The following is a 22,779-nucleotide window of genomic DNA, read 5'->3' as shown; positions in this document are numbered from 1 at the left end:
CTTTCCAGAGAATGGTGAACTTCGGTCAGGTCAAATGTCACCAAATACGCCTACAACTCACAAACACCAATTTTTCCAGTTTTCGGTATTTTTGGTGACCTTTTGACGTAACCTAAGGTCACCATGTTTTGGTTAACTGAGAATATCGACCATGCCACGTTTGGTGAACGTTTTGTACCAATCACTCCATAGGATTGGAACGTTGGGTTGTCTGCAGTCCTGGTCTTCGGTATTTTTTAGACCTTTGACCTGACCCAAGGTCACCACATTCTGGGAATGATGGATTATCGACCAAGTGGCATCGGATGGTGAAGGTTTGGTGTCGATCTGTGCCATAGGCTCGGAGCGTGGGGTTGTGAACAAGTTTTGTCGACCGTTTAGTCCCGGCCCCGCTCGCTCACGCCCACGTCACGTGGCCATGGGTTGCATCAGCGCTCGCTAATGCGCAGTTCATTCCGAGGAGGGCGGCTCCAGGGAGTGGACGCTGCGGCGCTGCTGGTGAAGAAGAGCTGAGCGAGCGTCGAGTGACGAGTTGTGGGAGAGCTGGGCCAACCGCAGAGCAGAGCTGGTACGTACGGGCATCATCCGTGCATGTGTGGGCCTTCACCTCCGGGAGCGTGCGGTCGGGACCGGGGCTGCTGAGGCAGGCGCGCCTGAGAACGGGCGCCCGACAGCTGCGGCGCTCCCCGGTGATAGTGCCCCGTGTTTTCTGGTGAAGCTGAAACCAGGGAGCTAGAATCGCTTTTTAGCTAATCAACTGTCAAGTAACATGTTCATACACCATGAAGTATATGCTTTGTCCTGTTGATATTATAAGCGTGCAAGTTATGCGCGGCACATTTCATTAAGTTTGTTGATAAGCCCAGTTTTTTCGTCCAGGCTCCCGTCGCAAACTGAAGCGTTGATGTGCCAGAGACGGGCGAGCACTTTCTCAGTCTTTTTGCGCAACCAATATGAACAAACGCCGGTAACTTGTTTCGCGGACTCGGAAGAGAGTGCATCCAGACATGCCGCAGCTCCTGTATCTCAGGTGGTTTGGCGTCGGACTCTGGGGCCAATCTGTGCCAGATCTGTGTGGCAGCGTCTCAACAAGGCGTGTCTTTCTCGCAACGGGTAACCAGCTGGCAGCTGGCCAAGACCCGCAGCGGCCGAAACAGCGGCGGTCTTGCCATGACACTGCGTAGCGTAAGATATGGTGAAAATCAGCAGCACACGGAGTCGAGTCCGCGGCCATGGACTCTGAAGACTCTGGCTTAGTGAGTCGATCCGTTGTGTGGATTAACCAGACTTGAACGCGGACCGTTAGAAAAGAAAGATCGATTTGGCCTCGACTTGATTTCGAATAAATCCGTCTCCGACTCGGTCTCAACAAGCACGGAAAACTGGAACACGGACAAAATTGGCGTCTCATTGAAGCTTCAGAATGGCCCAACGGTGCATTTCAACAGCAGACTGCATGCTGTGTAAATGGCGGCTTAGTTTGATGCAGAGTTGAGTTGGGTTGAGAGAGCAGAATTGGGCTGCCTTGGTTGGGCTGATTGTCGTTTCAGCTGGTTACGATAGGGGCTGACTGATTTGGATGGGGCTGAATCACTTTGCAATCAGGTGTCATGGCAAAGAGACACAGTCACTAAAGCTTCGTGAAGGCCGTTAGCACATGCCTGCAATTCGAAAGCTATTCCGCTGCTGGCTGGGCGAGACGAGAGCTAGAGGTGCTGCCATTTATGAGGTGCTGCCCCCTATGCAACAATGTGGTGCGTTCACGTCGGTTTGTGGGTAAGCCTGAAGCTTGCTCCGATTTCCTTCTTAGTAATCTCTGCACCGGACAATCTGACATGATAAAGAGTTCCAAGGCCAAAAATAGCAGCCATATCAACCACAGCCCCCGAATTTCCCTAAGATCAATTGAACCACTCTGAGCACTGTTCGGCAAACGGGCGGCACAGCGTTAAGCAGGCGATTGCTGAGGATCGGGAAGTAAGCTATCGGGTATTAAGGCGCGTCAGCGGCATATGTGCAAAAATGCTCAGTTTTGCCTTTTGGTAAGTCCAGTGCCCATGCAAAAATGAAATATAACGCTACGCGAGAATAAAGCATCATTTGCTAGCGGAACGAAAAGATCAGTTAATTTTCCTAGAATTAAGCAGTGAGGACACATTCGAATCTCGATCCAAATATATCAAGCTTCCCGTTGAAGCTATTACATTTCTGAGAAAAGCTGCCAGCTTTTCGAAATACGGTGCTGAAGAAGACTTCACGACTGTGGGTCTTAAAATCAGCGCGTTTAGTGCATTTTGGCCGCTGCAAGAGTCTAACTACCAAAAAATGCGAGTGCACCTTTTCAACCAAAGAGACTCTGCCACATTCGTCCAGCGGCAAAAACTGTCGGTTATCTTGTGCTATTCTCGCGTAGCTCATGCCATGGGCCGTTGGCTTTCAAATGTTAAGGAGAATGTTACACATTTGAAGATATTGAGGTAAGCTTCTTGTTTTATTTATGACTTGCGGGGCCATGAGACTAGTTAAGAGTTTTAAGGGGTTCCAGTTTTGCATCGTGGTGATGAGCACAAAAAGGTCAATACTCCGTATGGTCTGGGCTCGAGCGGCTTTGCATGTCAGTGCACTTGATGCGGTCTGGTTAGTGTAATGAGCGATCACCGCCAAAAAACCTAAATCAAGCACGTGAGCGCTGACCGGCTTCAAAACATTCCACACATTGTCACCGAGATCGACCGCCGTGAAAGATCTGCGATGCCAAGCCAGTAGTCTATCAATTCCTGAGCAAATTATCGTACCAATTTCAACGGAATGACGCGTGGCCTTGCACATACCCGTAGTGGCGAGTTTGCATCTGGCATCTGCGTAAGCAACATCTGAGCATTTATTGGTGACGTCACCTGCGCATGCGTGTCTCCGCCCGGCTTGGCGTTGCCAGCGAAATTCAGGAGTGTGTTCGGGTCAGTCAGCGATCGGGCAATGGGCAATCGCGCAGGTACGGGTGTGATATCACGGGGGTTCCCATGAGCAATGGCTGTTTCGAGATCAGGATGACATCGGTCGGGTCGAAATAAGCCGTTTGTTGCGGAGGATGGTGCACGAGCAGAAGTTTAAAAGTGGGGCTCACTTGGGAATGCAGATGCTCGCGTGACTTCATTGTGAATGGGCGACGTGCGGGCCCAAGAAAGCGGTGGGTCATATGAAACAAGTCTGGAGGAAAACGTGGATACCAGTGGCAGCCATTATCATCATCAATTGGTGCTGGAAATGTAAACAAGAAGTGAAATAATGCGAGCATGAAGGATAAAGCCGTAAGAGTATGAGGTCAATACTAAGGACAATAAAACTCTAAATTACCCCCGCCATCGCGGTACAGCTGGCGGAGCTACTTAAGTCGGCTGACCGGTCAGCCACCACACGCTTCATAGGGGATGCCCCACCCATATGTTTATTGGGGAGGGTAACTGACACCACTTCAATATAGCTTAATGCTTATCAGTAAAACGGGAATTATGGGAACTGGTGGGCAACCACCCAGTCGTCACCACCAATGTGATACGTGTCATGTAACAACACTCGTAACTGAACTGATCTGGAGCCGATCTGAAGTCAATGCCTATCGAATGGCCTAAATGAGTGCAAAGCGTAAGTGCTATGGCGTCCTTGCATGCAGCCCGAATCAACAACACCAGCCATGTAATGTCATGACAGTGGCGAGATAGCAATGTTTCTTTCGGCACGTTCACCAGACAAGAAATTGTCCTCGACTTCAACCATCAAAGGGACTGTTTGCAGGCCTGACTCTAGCCATATGGTCTTCAACCAGCTTTGCCTCGTTAAATGCATTTGGGCTGCAGCATAAAGCGTGGGTGATGTACAGTGGTCAATTGCCGACGACATATTTGGCGTAAGACGTAATATTTGTTGAGCTCCAGAGGTGCATTCGAATATCAGAAGTCTAAATCTGCGTTTTGCTCTATGTCCAACAGCTGCACGTACGGCGTTTTAAATTTTAAAAGAGCGCAATGTAAGGTGCAAAGAATAGACAATACGATAGATTCTCGCCCGTTGCTGCGACACATGATGCATCACTTTGATGCACACAACCTCTGGATATTTGCTTTTACTATCAATGAAACTGTTCCCGCTTTAGACAACTGCTAGTATAAGATGAATGCATCAAGCTTAAGCATTTTGTGGACGGGGCATGTGCACTATGATGGTGTGCTATTGTGAATCATGATTGGTCACTCTGCATGTGAACATCGCCGTAGTGCTTTATCTCACCGCCCGACATTATTACGTCACATGATATGTTGTGACGTCACTCCAGGCTGGCTGACGAGCAGCGAATAGCGCAGAAGCGTCTTTGGCCCTGAAGGAGCGGTGCAAGTCCCTGGAGCCGCAGGTCAAGATGCAGGTAGGTGTCTCCGACGGCCTCTGTCGTAAAGTGACTCGGATCAAACTGTCACCAGGTCAGCATTCCGGTGAAGTCAGTAAGGTACAAGGATACTTTGGGTCGGTTATCAATAAGCAACGGCTATGGTGATGAACGGTTATCATTAAGCAAGTAAATGGTTGTGATGGTTATCACAGTTATGGTTATGGTCATGGTTATCAATAAGCAGGTAAACTCTTGCACAGGCAGTGTGACCTTGAATGAAGTGTGGCTGTCGTATGCACGGGCAAACTGTTGAAATGCCCGCAAATCATGACACATGAGGTGCAAGCATCAAATCGCCTGCCGGTGATGTTGAAAACTACTTGAATACTGTGACAGGTTTGCGTTATTGCATTGGATAAATGGGACGTCCCAAGAACATTGCACAAATTGTGCAGAGACTGACTTCTAGCACGTGAGGAGCCAGCAAGAAGACGAAAATATCCATGCAGGCCGCGACGAAATCGCTGTGTAGCCGACATTTTGCTACCATTCCATTGAATTTGCATGACATTACGCACACCTGGACTTTATGATAAGTGGACCCGGAATCGATTGCCGCGTCGGCCATCTTTCTGTTGAGTGGAGGGAAATCGTTTGACCTTTGTAATTTCACTGAAACTTGGACTGGATTTGCGTCAACGAACCACAGTTTGAGATTTGAGTCAAGTTAACGAGTTGGTTGTTCAGTTTGCATCATAATGTTGGTTCAGAGATGTCGGCATGGTTAGGCAGATGAACGAGAATGTTCCACATTGGGAGATGTTGTGTGGTCATGGAACATGGAACATATTTACTGAAGATGGAACTCGTGTTGTCTACAGCAGTCTTTTTCTCTCAAAAGTACACCAATAGTTATAACTGAGTATACCTCATCATATGTGACGCTTGCTTTAGCATCTTCAACTGTGGAGCATTCTCTCTCAGCTCCCTAACCATTCAGACATCTCTGTGCCAACATTATCATGCAGACTGAACAACCAATTTGTTGACTTGACTTAGACCTCAAACTGCGGTTCGTTGACTCAAATCCAGTCCGAGTTTCAGTGAAATTGCAAATGTAAAACGACTTCCCTCCACTCAACGGAAAGATGGCCGACGCGGCAATCGATTCTGAGTCCACCTATCATGAAGTCAAGGTGTTCGTAACGTCATGCAAATTCATTGTAATGATAGCAAAATGTCGGCTACACAGCGATTTTTTGGGAACGTCATTGGATGGGAACGTCATTCAAATCCTGGCACCCACAGGCCAGGCGGCGTTCAAGGCCAGGAAGAATATTATCACCCAGCCGTTCACATCTGGCGTTCGTGAGAGCGATTTCCAAATGACTCAAAAATCAAGGGGCTCGTCAACAATGCTTAGTGCGCAGTGGTAAGCTTTAGCGACGAAACGCGTTTTGTGCTGCATAATATAAGAAGTCCGACACAACTTTTTCACTTGGTAGTTAGCACAGAATATAGGACTTGTAATCGAGTAACTTAAGAATAACGCTACAATCGAGTGTGTAGATGCAAGTAAGCGAATAATGTCATAACTGAGTGAGTGAATACAAACAAACATATTAAATCCGCGAATAAACAAGCAAAAATATCAGGACAGAGGGCCAAGGTATGAACATGTGACAATATTTGGCTCAGCAAACACTTCCAGCCCGTGCTGCTATCTCTCCACGAGGAAGTACTACAAATAAGTGAAATTTTCTCACGGCTAGTTTGGCAGTATCTCAGCGTCATACAAGCGTCCCATTGCACAATCAAACAATGACGCACCATGGAACATATTTACTGAAAATGAAACTCGTGCTGTCTACAGCAGTCTGTTTCTCCCAAAAGTACACTAATAGTTTTAAGTGAGTATTTTTCATCATATGTCATGCTTGCTTCAATATCTTTCACTGCGGAACATTCTCGTTCAGCTGTCTAATCATGTCGATATCTCTGAACTAACATTATTGTGCAAACTGAACAACCAACTCGTTAACTTGACTTAGATCTCAAACTGCGGTTCGTTGACTCAAATCCAGTCCGAGTTTCAGTGAAATTACAAATGTAAAACGATTTCCCTCAACTCAACGGAAAGATAGCCGACGCGGCAATCGATTCTGAGTCCACCTATCATGAAGTCCAGGTGTGCGTAACGTCATGCAAATTCAATGTAATGGTAGCAAAATGTCGGCTACAAAGCGATTTCGCCGCCGCCTACTTGGGTACTTTTGTCTTCTTCCTGGCTCCTCACGTGCTAGAAGTCAGTCTCTGCACAATTTGTGTCACGTTCTTGGGACGTCCCATTTCTCCCATGCAATGATGCAAACCTGTCACAGTATTCAAATTGGTTTTCAACATCACTTTCAGGTGATTTGATGCTTTCACTTCATGTGTTATGATTTGCAGTCAGTGCAACAGCAGCTGAGAAGCAGCCAAAGCCATCATTTTCTTGAGGAGAGAGGCACATGTCAAATGTGCCCCTAACTCCTGAGAAGTTTGTCCTGTACGCTCGCCCAGTAGCTTTCATTAATATCTTGGCTTAAAGAAGCCATACCCATGTGACCACGCCCTCGCGTTCCGTGCGCAAAGTTGGCCGACATTCTTAAGTCTTTTTTACGAAGGTTTATGAAATTAGACCCATATCATGTCATTGAACTGAAAAACCATCACACAAATGACTGCGAGCACACTTACGCCGATGAGCCTTTCTGAACTTACATGATATTGTACTGGACTTCCACAGCAGAGAGCTATTCTCTCAGCGTACCAAAACACTTCCTCATTAATCTCCTTGCTTGCATGCAGAGCAGTTGGTTATGTCAGCTAACAACTGATGTTTTAAAGAATCTAGGTTTATCTTCGGCGACGTCGCGCAGATCTATCGGCCAATATTCACTGATCTCCTGTGGCCTCACTCTGACCCGTGACCCCATGCCTACCTGATGCCGGCTGCTTTCGGCCCGCTCCAGCAGAGCTCTGCTCTCCTCTAGCTGGACGCTAAGAGCGTCCCTGGCTCGCTCTGAGACGTCCAACTGCCCCTGGAGCTCGGTCTTCAGCCGGACCTCCTCCTCCAGGCGCGCCGTTGTTTCGCCGATCTCGGCCTGGTAGCGCCGGACCGCCTCCTGTTCTCCGGCAATCGACGCATTGGCGGTGTTGAGGGTGGTCTCCAGCTCGTTGATGTCCTGCTCTAATCTCTTGAGGCGTCTAATCTGTTAATCTCTAATCTCTTGAAGCGCTCGGCCTCGACGCAGTTCTTGACCTCCTCCAGCAGCCATTCAATGGCCGAGAAGGTCTGATGGAGCGTTCGGCTGGGATCTGGGTTGCCGGCGTCCTCCCCGATCTGGTCCGTGGTGTCCTATGGGCCATAGGTCAGCTCAGGTCAAGTCACGTTCGGTCCCAATATTCGGCACCGGTCAGTTATTGGCAAGAATGACTGCTCGGTTGCACGTGCTAGATTGTACAGCGTACGATACACACCGGGCATGGTGCAGGCAGGCGAAGTACCCTTAAACTAAAATACGAAGATTGAGAGAGTAAGCAAAAAAGCCCAATGCAAATCAGCTAGATAAAATTATTTCGGTGCGGCTCAGCCTGTGCCATCCGTTTGAAATTGGCTTTAATTGCTGCGGGAATGCGGCTTCCTGCTGTTCTAGCTAAAGATGGTTGTCAACAGAGCCAAAGTTGAGCTTGCGAAAGTCATAGTCAACAGCAGAGAACGGCAGCATAACGGCACACCAGCATCTTTCCTCCAACGGCATTTCGTAATGGCTGATCATACCTTCCCGACACACAGCTACAGCAGGCCACAGTTAGCAACATCAGGACAGGCGGTCGTATGTGTCAGGCAATATCTGCTTCGCCAGAGGCACGGGAGAAAATGGGCAGCGGAAGCCTTCGCCAGATCCAGAGGCTTTTGAACACCAGACAGCATCAATCTATGGGTCGGCGAGCCTACCTCGTTCTTGCCGGACAGGACCTTGTTCTCGCGGCGGATGGAGTCGAGCTGCCGCTGAGACTCCTCATATGCAGCCTTCACTCGGAGTAATTCGTTACTGTAGTTGGCACACGCCTTCCTCGAGGCGTCCAGCTCGGCTGACAGGCCCTCCAGCCCCATCTCGCCCTCATTGCACGTCTGCAATGCAGCAGATAAATATCATTTGCTGCGTTTGCAGAGGAGTGGTCCGAGGTTATCATCCAATTTGTGTTGACAAGATGTCTTAAGGTTTTCCTACTTGGATATACCGTCCACTTCTCCACAAATGTCAGCGAGTCCTTTGACTCATGCGTGAAAATAGCATTATGACTTGTTGAAAATTTGGCCCGAACACCCTCGAAAAGTTGCATTCAAAGCATACCACTGTGCATGTAAACGGGGCAGTGAACGGCCACATTACCTTATTTCCAGCGTGAAATAACAACAACCTTAAAGGCCCAATTTTGGCGATGCTCGGCAATGTTGATCACGAAGAGTTAGTGCTGAATGTCAGGTAGATTCAGTCTGTGCGAAAGGAACGTACCACCCATGGAACCCCGCATTTCACAACGTTCCGAAAAAACTGGTCGCCTATTTTTGCCCTACCTGTGGTTAGCCCGCTACGTAATCCACCAGTTGAAAGCTTATTTCTGAGAACTCCTAATCCTCGCGATGGTACAAAGTTCTAAGCGGACAGTCATCATAAGACGTTCATCATAAGGGCAAAATGGTGCGTTGGAAATGAGTTACCATGGCGAAGCGGAACACATTTTTCACTGGCGTGAAGTGGGCCATCCATGCCCAGAATCCCAGGACGGATACATAAAACAATAATGACGCACCCATATCTGCCTTCTCAGCGGCTCAGGTCAATACCAGCCAAGATCCCCCCCCCCCCCCCATACTCAGATCGTGGATAATCGTACTTTAAATACAAGGCGGTTTTGGCAACTTAACCTGACACGTCGTTGGTATTGGATGACCCTTGTGCCACCATTAGCATAACACTTATTGCCGCTAATGGCGTTGGAAGGTGCGTTTCATTTATTTTGTATTTTAATTTTTAAGACTCAACCTAAAACAATCGCTGCCTGGCATGCCAACGAAGGCGTTGTCAGCAATGGGGACGCTTAGCGTAAAGCCTCTTCATGCTTTGGGAATGCACTTTACAAGCAAATGCCGAGCCCATAGAACTAATCATATGTTGCGAAACGCAGATTTATTGGTTCTCAGCCAGCAGAGCCCTTAAACTGAGTTCAAAGGCCTGATTCGGCTTCAGATTACAGCTGTAAAAGTACGGCATATGAGCAGCAGTATAGCAAACAGTAGTAGCCCGTGGCGACTGCTCAGTTGGTTTGAGCGCCGGTGTTTCGACTCACTGACCCATGGTGGGGTGGGGTCGTGTCGCTTTATACGCTCGCTATTTGTCACTGCCTTGGATTGCCTTTGGCTTGTGAAAGCAGCCGCACAAGAGGCCTCAGGACGGAACGTACGCAGTGTTGTGGCACGTTGAGCTTTGTCACCAAATTCTGCCACTGACCCCAAATTTGACACAGCAAACAAAGCCCCTTGATTTTTGAGTCATTTGGAAATCGCACTCACGGACGCCAGATGTGAACGGCTGGGTGATAATACTCTTCCTGGCCTTGAACGCCGCCTGGCCTGTGGGGTGCCAGGATTTGAATGACGTTCCCACAGCGTCACGCGTGCCTGAATGACCTTGAAATAGTCTGCGTATCTTCGCGGGTGCATAGCTCTGAAACTAGAGGGTTTTACGTCTTAACAAGGTCAGGGTGATGAACTTCACCAAGTGATCTGCAATTTTGCTATTTCAGCTCAAAACCCCATACAAATGTGGAACACTCCCTTTATATTCACACCAAATGAGCCGCAATCATAGATAGCCGTATTTTTGTTGAAACACATGCCCTGCTTACCATGTTATGAAGACCAATTTTCAAGAGCTGGTTATTCCCTATACGTATCATCGGAATCCAGCCATCGGAATCAATTCTGTTTTTGAGCCATACCTTGTTGAGTCGAACCCTATTCGACTCAGATTTGCACTGAGCTGCTCAAAGTCAGAGTGAGAACCAACACCATGCGTTGTGGGTGTCGTGGGCCACAGTCGGCATTGATCCTGCTGAAAATGTGTCAAGCACAATGCTGATGTAAGAAAACTGCCATCGTCGTATAGGTGTTGCATCAACTGGACCGTGCTGATGACTCGAATCACTGATATGGCGTGGGCTTCTCAAGTTGACTGCATGAAACGCTTCCAGGCAACACCATGTACCGCCTTTCAGCAGCTGCCGGCTGAAATGCTGGACCGCATCCTACAATACCTCAGGCCCACACATTTGCTGCGGATCCGCGGAGGTAGGTAGCACATGCGACGGATGACTGTGTGGCGTTGGCACCTAGACTTCCTCTGCAAACCCTATTGTCAGTTGTGTTTTGTGTGTTGCTAAAAAAGCTAGTTAAGAAATTTTCAGCCGTGATCTCTGCATGCAGTTTGCCTGAATACACTTAAGCACACAATGCTCAGCGCTGGTGTCAGCTTGTCAAAGACTGTGATGCAATTACTATCACCTTAAAGTGCTTTCATGTGTTCATGGTATGTGATCATCGACTTAGAAATGTGTTCAGGGCTTTCAAGCGTCATGCCATCGGGTCTCCAGCCAATGACTGTGAAACCTTTTCATCGTTTAAAGTTGTTGTTTAAATGAGCAGGCCATTGAACTCTTAACTAGTTAATACATAATGAGGTTTCAGTGAATACAGAATTGTTTTGGACATCAAAGTCCCTCACGTATTAACAACCATACATATTTTTCCTTAGTCATGAAAGGGACGGGGAGGAATTTCGGGTCAAGCGTAACGGAATTGTAGCAGGGGCAAGGGTGGGACGTCGACCGTGTTATAATCCGGTCGAAAATCATGAAAGCCTCGGAGTTTTGAAACATTAAAGCCGTCTGGCGTTGGCTTTCTCTCATGCCAAGTAACGCGCTCTTCTTTGTTTTGCTTCTCTAGCTCAATCCCAGGTCAACCAGACGTTACGCTCAAAGGGAATGTCTCACATTCTGCTTTGAAAGGCTGCTCAAACAACAAGTTCTCTGTTTACTACAACATCTCCCTTCATATCCTCATATCCTCCCTCCCTTGTCATCAACATCTCCGTTCATATCCAAGATGACCACCATTGCCAGTGTTGTTTGTGCCGAAGCACATGGGCCGTAGATATGTCCACCGGACCTTCTAATCTGCTCACGAGCACACGACAGTCGTGGCTATCACGGCGACCTGGGGCGCAGCCAGTCTTCGTAAGGGGAAAGAGTGCAGGGCCGACATAGGGTCCCTGATTATAAAATGTCCTCCCCCTGAAAAGCATAACTGACTATTGCCTTCACCCAAATGTCAAACAAAACACATAAGCCACCGCAAGATGTCCTTCTCGTTGCATTTTGAAGTGGATAAACCGAAGGACAGGATTTATTGATTACATCGAATAAACCACTGGCGATATTTATGTTACAATGGTTCGTTGGACTCTTTCTGAACCAAGAGCAGCGAGTGGCTCCCAACGTTGTCAGTATTTTTCTTGATTCTAGAGATATCGAGGGCCCCTAAACGTACATTGCAGATCGCAACAAGGTCAAAAATTCCCATTGGCAAGGTCTACCGTCATTCAGAATCGAGTAGTCCTACATGATGTAGCATATTTGTAAATATGCGCTCTCGCATGTCAAATACCCAGACGCCCGGCGTTCCAGTCTCCGTAGGCCTCACTGGGTCTGCCCCGTGACTAATGCCAGGCGACAGACAACGTGCGGACGAAAGGTCACGTTGGTCCGAGAGTGTCAACGCAACAGGCCCTGTGACATTCGAGGTCCCGTCCATGTCCATGTTCAGTAAACGTTTCCCTGGCTGACTCGAAGCCCGTTGCCAGCACCGAAGGCACTGTGGGCCCCTGACTGACACAGGACCCCCTATTATTTTAGTGGCTGCTACCAGCGCCAATCTCGGGCCCGGGCCTCTTTCTTGCTTGACAAAAATGTCCGCAGGGCCCAGACTGACACGCATCCAACCGTTCTGTGTGGGTGGTCTCTGGCTAAAATAGACGCCCGCATTGTCACAAGAGGTATACAATCGGTGCAAGAGGCCCACTGGCTGACATTCGAGGGCCCTGTCCTTGGAGCCGGGGTCCTTAATGTCACGTGCAGCATGCACTCGTGCCCTCCGGGCCCTCCATTCGCGCCCTTACACTCATGAGCCGTGTGGGATCCTTGAACACTGCCTGTGGCTGAATAGAGGCCCGTAACGACAAAGGACGCACTTTTAGGCCCTGTAGGCCCCGAAGCGACACTAGAAGGCCTTCGTTGGCTCAGGGGCCCCGACCCATGCAAATCGCGGGCCGCGGACTTCCTCCTGCAAGGGAAAGGGGCCCGCACGTCCCGAACAGCACGGAACCGACTGTTCAGTGTTGCCAGACAATTGTTTCTCCCCCTCCCGCACATTCCCTCCCCCCCTCCCCCTCCCGTCTCCTCAAGTCCTCGAAACGAAGCCTTCGAGACCACCCAAAGTAATGTTAGTGTGGGCCGTGTTTGATATTTTGCCACCACACGCCTCCCTCTTGAAGAAGACCAAGCTTACACCAAGCGCAAGCCTTGAGCGCGTGACGTATTGTTGAAAACTGCTGGCAAATGTCAGAGAAATAAGAGGCAGTTTGAGAAGGGCGGTGGGGAGAGGAGGGAGGCAGAGCGTTCAGCTTGTACTCGCAATCTGTTGTAAATGTCATCTTTAAACGTGACTGCATTTTGTATCAGTCATGATAAATATTGCAAAAGTATTGCTTGGAATGCAGACGCAAGTTTTTTCGCGTTGTTCATGCGTGGAAAAATTAAGCCCAACGTATGATTTCTAAAGAAGTCGCAAAAAGATATGCCGAAGATTACCCTCTCACCCTCCAGATCGTGCAACGTGAAGGTAATGATCACGCTAAATGGTGGCATGGTTGACTGGTGCCAGCTTCAGTTTGGGATCATTTGCTGTACTATTTTCGCGGGCCCCATTTGCATTACGTACTGCTTTGTCGTCGCATGGGTCCCAGACTTCAAGCCCGCCAGTTGTCGAATTGTTGTGTTATTTGTCTATGGGACCGCTTGATACGGATTGTTTGCGCCGGTGTTCCAAGCAGGCAAGACAGCACCAGCTGCCAGCGACCTGGCCGCCAACCGCCGCCAGCGTAAGATCTCCTACTCTCACAGGGAAATGGCAGTGACGTGTGTTTTCAACTCACTGTCACGCTTGCGCGACAAACGTTGTCACTGGCTGGGTGTGCTGACCGGTGGAAACGTTTTTGTCTCACATGAACGTCGTCTGCGCCGCTGCGGTCCGCTGTACAGTGTGCTCTGTCGGTGCCGGCAGTGTCGCGTGGCTGGCGCCAGGCAGTGGACGACAGCCTGGGGCGCCGCCACCATCTCCACCTTACCGGAGATGACGTGCGGCACGCCAACGACGAGCGGCTGGAGCGGCTGCTACGCCGCATGCCGTCCCTGCGGCGGCTCACAACCGACCATTACATCCGAAAAACAACCGACCATTGCATCTATGTCATCTGCTCACCGCCGGCGCCGTTATCCGTTGACGTCGTCTGTGAGTGTTTTGTGTGTTTTGTCAGTGTGAGTGCGACAGACGCCTCTAAAGCGTTATCATTTAATGGCGCATGCCTCAGTCGCCGTGTTATCGGACGGAGTCTGGGAGCGAGGGCAAAGGCTGCAGGACGCAGCGCTGCCTGAAACTGAAACCCGTGTGTCGTTCCAGCCCGGCTCTCAGGACACCTGGAAAGGGTGGATTTGTTCCACTTCGACTCGGCCCCACAGCCTCTGGAGGGGCTGTGCTCCAGGTGTCCCCGGCTGGGGGACGTCACGCTGCCTCGCAGGTCTGCCGAGCGGTGCGCGGAGGTGCTGCTTCGCCGCCTGCCGTCCCTGCGGCGGCTGGACGTGGTGTGGAGTGGCGTGCGGGGAGAGTGTTTATCGCTGCTCCCCGAGTCATTGGAGGCTCTCTCGGTGGCCTATTGTCTACATCTACAGCCGGCCTGCCTGCGTCAGCTGACCCGCTGTCCTCGGCTGCGGCGGCTGGACGTGTCATGTGTGAAGGGGCTGCAGGCGGCAGACCTGGCGGCGGGGCTGGCCGGCTGTCCACAGCTGGAGCGGCTGACGGCGGGGCTGCTGGAGCCGGCGCTGGAGCTCTGCCTGCCGCCGGCCGGCCTCCCCTCCCTCCGACACCTGAACGTGAGGGGCTCCCGTGAACGTCAGCAGACGTTAGCCTCGCAGGCTAACGTCTGCTGACGCTGGCGAACAGTTGATGGGGCGCGTGGCGCACCACGGAGCACGTGGGCGGTGCGCCCTTTGTTCCGCTGTGTGCCGGTGTTGTGGGTGTGACGTGTGCTGTGCTCTGTTGCAGGCTGGTGCTCGGCTGTCCGTCGCTGACGGCACTGGGGTGGAGGTGGTGGTCTGACCTAGACCGGACCAGGTCCCTGGTGGACAGCCTGGTGCGCCAGCTGCCCCCGGACCGTGACGTCACACTCGAGGTCGACGGTAGGTGGATGTCGCACCCGCTCTCCTCCGTGTCGACGGATGGAGCGAACTGAGCGTTCGTCGCTCCGTCAATGGGATCGTTGATTATGCGCCCCAGGCTATTTAACGGAGGCTGGAATTGTCGCGCCAAGTCCGGTCCGACGGCTGAGCTCCGAGTCAGCCAACTAAGCAGTGATTGCGCGTTGAAAGTGCATCGCACCGCATCCTCGTCGGGGACACGTCTGGGTGACCGTGCTACCTTCCATTGTTACACTGCACCCCCGGCGGTCGCTTTCTCACGTGGCGCCTGGGTTGCCGCGGTGAGAAGACGGAGCGCACGACCCCGTGCTGCGGTGACCGGTGTTTGTGTGAGCCAGCCGCCGTGTGTGTTCGGTGGCTGATGTCGACCCACGCTCTGCCGGCAGCCGGGCATCTGCAGCGTCTGCCGCCGCTGCCGCCCGGCCCGCTCAGCCTGAGGGAATATAAGCCATGGTGAGCATCACACAGGCCACAGTGCTGCGGCCCGGCCCGGTCAGGTGCGCCGCCACCGTCCCACACGCCACAGCCACGTGTTGCTGGTCCACCGACGCACACCCTCCACTGCCGACGCCGCGTGTCGCCACGTACCCGCACGTGCCTGTCGCCACACCGTGCGGCACGGCCGTGCTGTGTCGGCACGTGCTGCAGTCGTGTGCTGCGAGCGGCAGCTGGCTGGGGAAAGGCGTGTTGAGCAGCGTGTCTGTGCAGCCGGAGCTGTGCGGCAGTCAGTTGCTGACGGGCGGCTCGTTGGCGAGGTCTGACTGCGTCCCAGCCGGCCGCCGGTGGAGCGTCTGCACTGGGCCGCCCCCGGTTGGCGGGTGAGCCCGTGCCCGGCCGGTGCTTAGTCCGGACGCTCGTGTCACCGTCCCGTCCGCAGACAGTGGTCTGCTGTCGCCTGTGCTGGTCTGCGGGCCGCCCGCCAGTCGCACGCGCACGGAAAGCGTGACGTCCGATGGCCGCACATCACCGAACACCGCACACCTGCGTCCCGTCCGACCGCTGGCTGCCCGACGCCATTGGTGCAGCCGTCGCACACATCTGACAATGCTACAGTCACGGCTACACGGCGATAGTGAGCACACGGCAATGCTGGAGCAGCAGCGAGACGAACCCGAGACCCGCAGCGTATTAACTGGCCTCCCCGAGGCTGTTGACCAATGGTCGCCGTGCTGCCGATCGCCGACGCCCTGCTGTCTTGTCATTGGCTAAACTGCCAAAGACGCCGGCCGTCAGGCTTCATCTCATTAGTTAGTGGTTTATAGCCAGTCTTTCATTGGCTAACCCTAGAAATTTGGGCGGAGCCACCGTACGTTTGCATTGTCGGTCTGTGACCGCGACAAAACGTTCTGATGGCTGATCATGGCGGCCGACGCACAGTGCGTCCTATTTCGTGAGAAGCAATGATGACTGCCAGCGCCTGTGCCCAAAATGTGTACGGGCAAAGCAACAGTATCAGTCGCTTGCCGTTTTATCTTGGAAATATGTTACACAAACAAGTGGCACCGCAAACGCCACGAAGTGTGTACGGGCAAAGTAACAATAGCAGTCGCTTGCCATTTGTTCTCGGTAATATGTTACACAAATCGATATGTAAATTGTGCACGCCTAAAATCAGTATTTTTGGGTAAGGTGGCATACAGGCTCTTCCCTTAGAATAGTTGTCAAATTCAACGCTGCACCCGTGACGTCGTGTGGAACGAAACGTCTCACGATGTCTTAATGCGCTCCATTCACCTTTTCACCTGTGGCACAGAACCTATGGAATTGAGTCAGGGTCAGCAAGCACTAAACACGCCAGAACACAACGTTGCCAAACTGGGCGCCGGCCGACGTTCGCAGAACGGCGAGATACCTCCCGCTCATTGGTCAAGAGAAGCCGGCCCGGTGGAGACCGACCAATCGCAGAGCGGTAGACTTCTTCGGGTGACGGTGGAATTATCTCGGCATGTTTCCTGCGGAGCTATGGAACTATCGTCCATAGTCCCGTGTCCCATCCGGCTCCACTCATCAGCCGTCTCCTTTCATGCCCTCGGCTACAGCGCTGCTCCCTATTTCGTCATAAATCGCCGAGTCTAGATGTGTATTGCGAAGCTGCCCATTTTTGAGACTCTAAATAAATGTCCGACCCGTAATCCATATTTGGAAATCCTGTTCCCGCAAATAAATTTTCCCGGAAAGGCTGGCCGCGCATGGAAGCCTGATTTCAATTATTTGGCGTGTTTCATGTTGTAACCAGTATTTCAGGTGCACCAACTTAGGTATAATGAAGTATCTAAACGTGAGCTCTGTGTCGCGTAATTAACGTAAGTAATGACTAGGAAACTACACCCGTTTCTAGCATACGTGTGGTTCACTTACAACGGAACTGTTATCTTGTTGACTTTAGACATCCTCTGGCTTAGACACAGAGCCTCACTTCCCCGGCGCCAAAAATGTGTAGTTTGAGGCGAGCCAAGATGTGACCTATACCCAAAAGCTCCATTTCCAAACCTGGATCACCTTTGTCCGTGACGTAGTATGTAGGTACGTGCCTAGACAATGCACTAATCAGTTGTGCAAAGTGTTTATCGGCTGAATGCCGATGCCTCGTATAACCACGCTTACCCACTGAAGTTGAAAGAGCCTGCATCATCGACCAGCCGCTCGTCTCAGTTAGCAGACGTGCCAGACTGCCGGCAAAGTGTCCCATCTGCGAAGGCGCGCTATCATCAGGCACATTTTGTCACCACGGCATGAAATGGCTCTGACTTGGGTGGCCACCTAAAGAACAAAGTAGTTGCTTGCCTGTTCAAATACAACATGGATTACATTGGAGAGCACCGAATCGATGGTGTATTGAACCAGACAGTGCTGGCTCTCACTGTGTCCTTTTTTGCAATGAATTACAGCGACAATTGTACATTTTATCATTTTCGCTTTCAAAAGAGCAGACCAGGTGGCTGGGGATCCTATTTTTTTGGCCAAGATTTTTCTGCAGGCTTGTAGACATGTAGACGTAAACATGTAGTCGTAAATTAAGGCACACAGATTTGATGTTCCCACAATAAACACTGCCTTCAGTAAATATGTGCACATGTATGCATATACACATATATAAAGTGCAAACGTTCGTGCATCTTTATTTGGTGTCGACGTTGTGACGTCACGCTCGTCTGCGGTTCACATATCCGCGACATTGATCTACCTCTGAAACCAATTACAACACATTCCGTGATACGTACGTGGCCACTGTTTGGGACCGGCCCAGTCGATTCTGGCCCGTTGAGGCGAACGGCTGAGGCCCAGCCCTAGTCGAATCTAGTCGCGCGGCGTTTCAAAGCGCCTGCGTTCCTCTCCCCGGAACGAGTGGGCCGGGACATAATCGCATCGTTTACGAAAACCCTTCCCGACCGTCCGCTGTCACAGGTCAGGGTCGACCCGCTTGGGTCACCACGGCGGGCCGGACGAGTGCGTCCGCGTGCGTTGGTCGGCTTTCCAAAATGAGAGCTTGCAAGATGAATGGCTTAATCCACGCCCGGCCGGGGAAGTCGACTTTCCTCACCATTTTTCGAGCGTAGCTCCAAACGGAACGCTCGCAGCAACACCACATTTGCTGTGCCTGTAATCTATCAAGTTTGCATCCTTTGTGCAAACTTAAGTTTTTAATCGACGAATGTTAGTGGTCCAAGTGAGGTCAACGAGGTGAGTCTGTACAAAACTTATGCCAAACATAACTTGTTGTGAACTATTTACCGTTTGCCCAAACTTGCTGTAGTAATGTAACGTGATAATTCCTTCAGCATGTATATCTAGTACTGTAAACTTATTTGCCGCACCTACGGATTCGAAAGCGGTCGGGCCATATCAAAGTCACCCGCACCAAAAACGGCAATGCAAAGTTTGGAAATAGAATTATCCGGCGTCATAATGAAATTTACATTGCCGGTGCGCTAATCTCGCGCGTCTCCGGTGCATATCAAAGCAGTGGGCAGTGTGCAACCATTTCATTGGTTGCACACTGCCCATTGCGAAACTGCCTGTAAACGGAATTTTACCATCGGACGCCAAAATAGATCAAAAGATCCGTATGGATCTTCACGCAAAACGTGGAATTCAAAGATGGACAATACTGTGCTACAATAATATGGCAACCTATGAATGCGTCTCAACAGCCCAGATCATCCAGCATAACGACGGCATAATTTGATGTACTTTATGCCAGCCAATGCCAACTAATTCATTTACCTGAAGCGAGAAATAAAAATGGTCTTTAATGCTGCCACAAAGGTATTTTGGGCGCTTACGGCGCCAAAGTGCAAGGCGAGCGCCAACAAATGTTTCCTTTTTTATCTCATGAGCCAAATGAATGTGAACAAGAATAAGAAGTATGTATTGAAGTGATGCTATTGAGTCTGGCACTTGAACGATGGTTGCTATCATTCAAAGCAGTGCTTCGCTGGGACGCAACACGCATTTTTCCGATTCGGTCTTTGCGCGGCGCCAAAACCGGCGCCAAATCCCGGCGAGAGTGCCAAAAAGTCCGCTACCGGCGCCAATGCCATTCCGAGTGTTACACTGATCACAATGTAAGCTTGACATCCGTACATTCGTTGAATAAACGTTTATCGGAGGTGCATCATTTCAAGTCAGGGGTTTGGGCTTGGCCTCCAATTCATCTCGGCATTTTATTCTAGCCCATTTCTGTGTCAAGCCATACAATGTTGCGGTACACCTTGGTACACATATTTTAGCAGTCGTGCTTGCGGGATCTGCTTTCACCAAAGCATTCTCACGTCTCGCCGGGTCAGCAGCTGCGCACCAATGTACTGATGCTCAGTACGGTGAGACGCACTGAGCCGCCTCTAAATACTGATCAGGATAAATACTGTGGTGTGCAGGTTAGTTTCATCAACTGAGTTCTGCCAGAAACTGTCATGCTGTCAGCAATAAAACACTTGAAGTAAACACAGCACAAACGTTGCAAGTCGTAATTTAGCCAAACATTACGACAAAAAACCGCAACGTATGAGTTTTGGAACACATGCCAAGCCATTAACGCGATCTAAGCACGACTGACATGAATGGTGGCAGTGTCCATTGAGGTTTGTCCTTTGATGTTTGTCCATGGAGGTTTGTGACCACAAGACCCGTTACAATTCAGCGGAAGAGCAAGGAACAGCTCAACATTTACAAGAAATGTCATACTAAATGATTTAACTCACAATGATCGCTGGATTTTTCATTGAGAGATGTCACTGACGAGGAAGAGTATCTTGCACTGACTTCCTCCACGCTCGTCCTGACATTGTGTAAGCAAATGCAGAAGGGACGTATTTGTCTGATATGAACAACACTGTTGATGATTGTAGGCTTACTGTACATTATGCGGTACTGTGCCGTCGTCATGCAAACATAAGCTTTACTGCTGGTTTGCAAGATTTTTGCCAATGCTGTCCTGACAACCTAAAGGCCCGAAAAAAATTTCGGGAACAGGTTTCAATAAAGGCCCTGAATCTGACTGTCAAGCACGCAAGGATTCATTGTCAAGGGCCAACGTGCTACTCCACGGCCTTCCCCGCTGGGGCGCTGCCAACTCCGCTGTTGGATAAAGATGACCGACAGAAGACAGGCCGAACCCTTCCCCCTCCTCCCGTCCGTTACTGCATCAGATCTGTTATTACGTCGCCCCATGAATGGACGAATTAGTTCAGAGGCAGCCCAAGGCAAAGCCCCTCAGTGATTGCGCGAATGGGCGTAAGTGTCCTATGCCTGAAACTGCCTCTGTACACTAGCGTGCAAGAGGGGCCTGGACGCCAGCCATGTACCCCTGCCTGCGGCTTCTGGGCCTTGAACAGTTCATTCCGAGCAGATGACAAAAGACCAAGCTGCCATGGAGTACGTCAATCAATGAACTGATCGATACACGTTCGAATATGCCAACCCGGTACAGACAAGCCGCCGATGCTCCTGCCACCAGCGGCGGAAGGCGTAACTCATTGATACAGGTGACGCTTGCTGCCACCAAGCAAATGGAGTTTGAATTGAACGCTTGAGTTGTTGTATGTTGCGTGACGTCATTGCCTTGTTGCGGTCTGGTCTCCCGCTCGTGTCGTCATCAGTTGGCGCTGCCTGAGTGCGGTAGCTCCTGTGGCGTTGGTCATTGACAAAAACGTTCCTAAAATAATTATTTGCGCTTTCCTGTGCATCGGCGAACGGTTTGTGTGCCTTCTGTCGCCGCTGGCACCGGGCTTCCCCGCTTTATGGGGCTTCACTCCGCTCTTGTTCCAGGTGGACTTCATGAACAACGAACGAGGTTGACGGCGGCGGCGGCGACTGCAGTGGTGCATGTTGAAGTATCGTTGCCGGGCCGCTGCAGTGGGGCAGCAAGCGGCATCGAGTGCGGCGAGCAGCCGACCAAGCCGTGACGGCGGCCCCGGCTGCCCGCCGCTGTCGCCTGCCGGCCGCCGGCCTGATTCGGCTGACAACAGTGAAGCAGTCAGGTCTGGCGAGAACTCACGCGCATCAAGTGCCACTGGTGCCGGTCGGGCCAGGACAGGTTGGTTCGGAATGCGGTGTCGCTGGTGGAAGCGGCCTCGCTCTCGGCCAAGCCATGCACCTCGTGCCGTATGCTAACCGACTTTGTGCAGCTGAAGGACGGCGACGTCGTGACACGGCACGGCGCCAACAGTGAGGTGGACCAGACTCCAGCCGTGTCGAGTGTGCAGTAGCCGGTCGGTAGACGTGGTGCGGGCGCGGGATGACCTGGACGAGCTGCGCCAGTACCTGACGGGCCCGGGCGCCACCGGTTGGTCGGCATCGGCGACTGGCGCCGGGCTGTCAGCCGCATCAGACCCGGTGGCGGTCGCGTCGGCGCCGGGCGAATCCTTAGCTTCGACGGCCGGCTGGTGGGACAGTCGCCGGCTCCGCGCCGAGATGGCCGAACAGAGCAGACGAGAGCCGGCACAGACCGCGGTGCCGCCGTCAGCCGCAGGACACAGCTCGTCCGTTGGACGGCGGCCACAGCGCAGAGGCGCGCAACGCTCGGCGTGATGGACCACGATGAGGAAGAGCAGGACGCGCCCCAGGACCAGACGTGCTCCTCTGGGGAGGGGGAGAGGAGGGGCTCCTTCTCGATGATGAGCAGCCTGCGAATCTCCTGTCGTTGGCATTGGCTGGTGTTCGCTGACGGTAGTCAGGTGCTGCGGCATCTCGGCCAGCCCCAGCTGCTGCAGCTGGGGCGTGGGCCCGTCCGGCACCGGGACCGGCATGAGCGCGTCCAGCGTAGCAGGGGTGGATCGGACGAGGGCGGCGCCTGGTGCACAGCCGGCCCCTGCGCAGCCGACACCGGAGGCGCAGCAGCAGCCGCCGGCAACGGAGCCGCGCCACCACTGCCACCACAGTCAGACCTTGGAACTGGTGTGTGTCCGTGTCCCACGGCGGAAGCACGGCACGGCCCGCGGAACCTAGCGGACATGAGGCGCGCCTCGGACAGGGCAACTGACCCCACTTAAATAAATAGGCATTGTTTTGTACCCGCACTCCATGTTTGGCTAAGCGTGAAATCACCTACCTAAAAACCTCCAGGTAACCGGAAGACGGGACACGTGCGCCACTTCTCCAGAGTGATCTTTGAACTGTCACCGTGGAGTTGTGTGTCGCACCGGTCCGGAAACGTTAGGTCAAAGTTGTAATACCATTGCAATACGTAATCCCCCGGGCCGGATCGGAACCTGCCGACCACTGCTTCGGACCTGCACCCTCTGCCACTTACCACTGCGTCGGGC

The 22,779-nt window shown here is 51.7% G+C and overlaps 1 protein-coding gene and 1 long non-coding RNA gene across 2 annotated transcripts; both read left to right on the top strand.

The window, feature by feature from the left end:
• Positions 1-464: 464 nt before the first annotated feature.
• On the top strand, positions 465-14,749 carry LOC119093138 (uncharacterized). Its single transcript, XM_037216043.1, has 6 exons — positions 465-568; positions 4,331-4,417; positions 10,682-10,778; positions 13,827-14,054; positions 14,223-14,566; positions 14,720-14,749. Exons 2-6 carry the CDS (start codon positions 4,412-4,414, stop codon positions 14,747-14,749), a joined length of 705 nt encoding a protein of 234 aa, XP_037071938.1. The 5' UTR covers positions 465-568; positions 4,331-4,411.
• Positions 14,750-14,767: 18 nt separating this feature from the next.
• On the top strand, positions 14,768-22,440 carry LOC119090563 (uncharacterized). Its single transcript, XR_005093261.1, has 3 exons — positions 14,768-14,998; positions 15,403-15,469; positions 21,284-22,440. It is a non-coding gene; the product is annotated as an uncharacterized LOC119090563 (long non-coding RNA).
• The last annotated feature ends 339 nt before the right edge of the window (positions 22,441-22,779 follow it).

This window comes from Pollicipes pollicipes, unplaced genomic scaffold (genome assembly GCF_011947565.3).
Source record: "Pollicipes pollicipes isolate AB1234 unplaced genomic scaffold, Ppol_2.1 Scaffold_1600;HRSCAF=1878_pilon_pilon_pilon, whole genome shotgun sequence".
NCBI lineage: Eukaryota > Metazoa > Arthropoda > Thecostraca > Pollicipedomorpha > Pollicipedidae > Pollicipes > Pollicipes pollicipes.
Note: the sequence above shows the minus strand (reverse complement) of the source record. Positions and strands in the feature narration are given on the sequence as shown.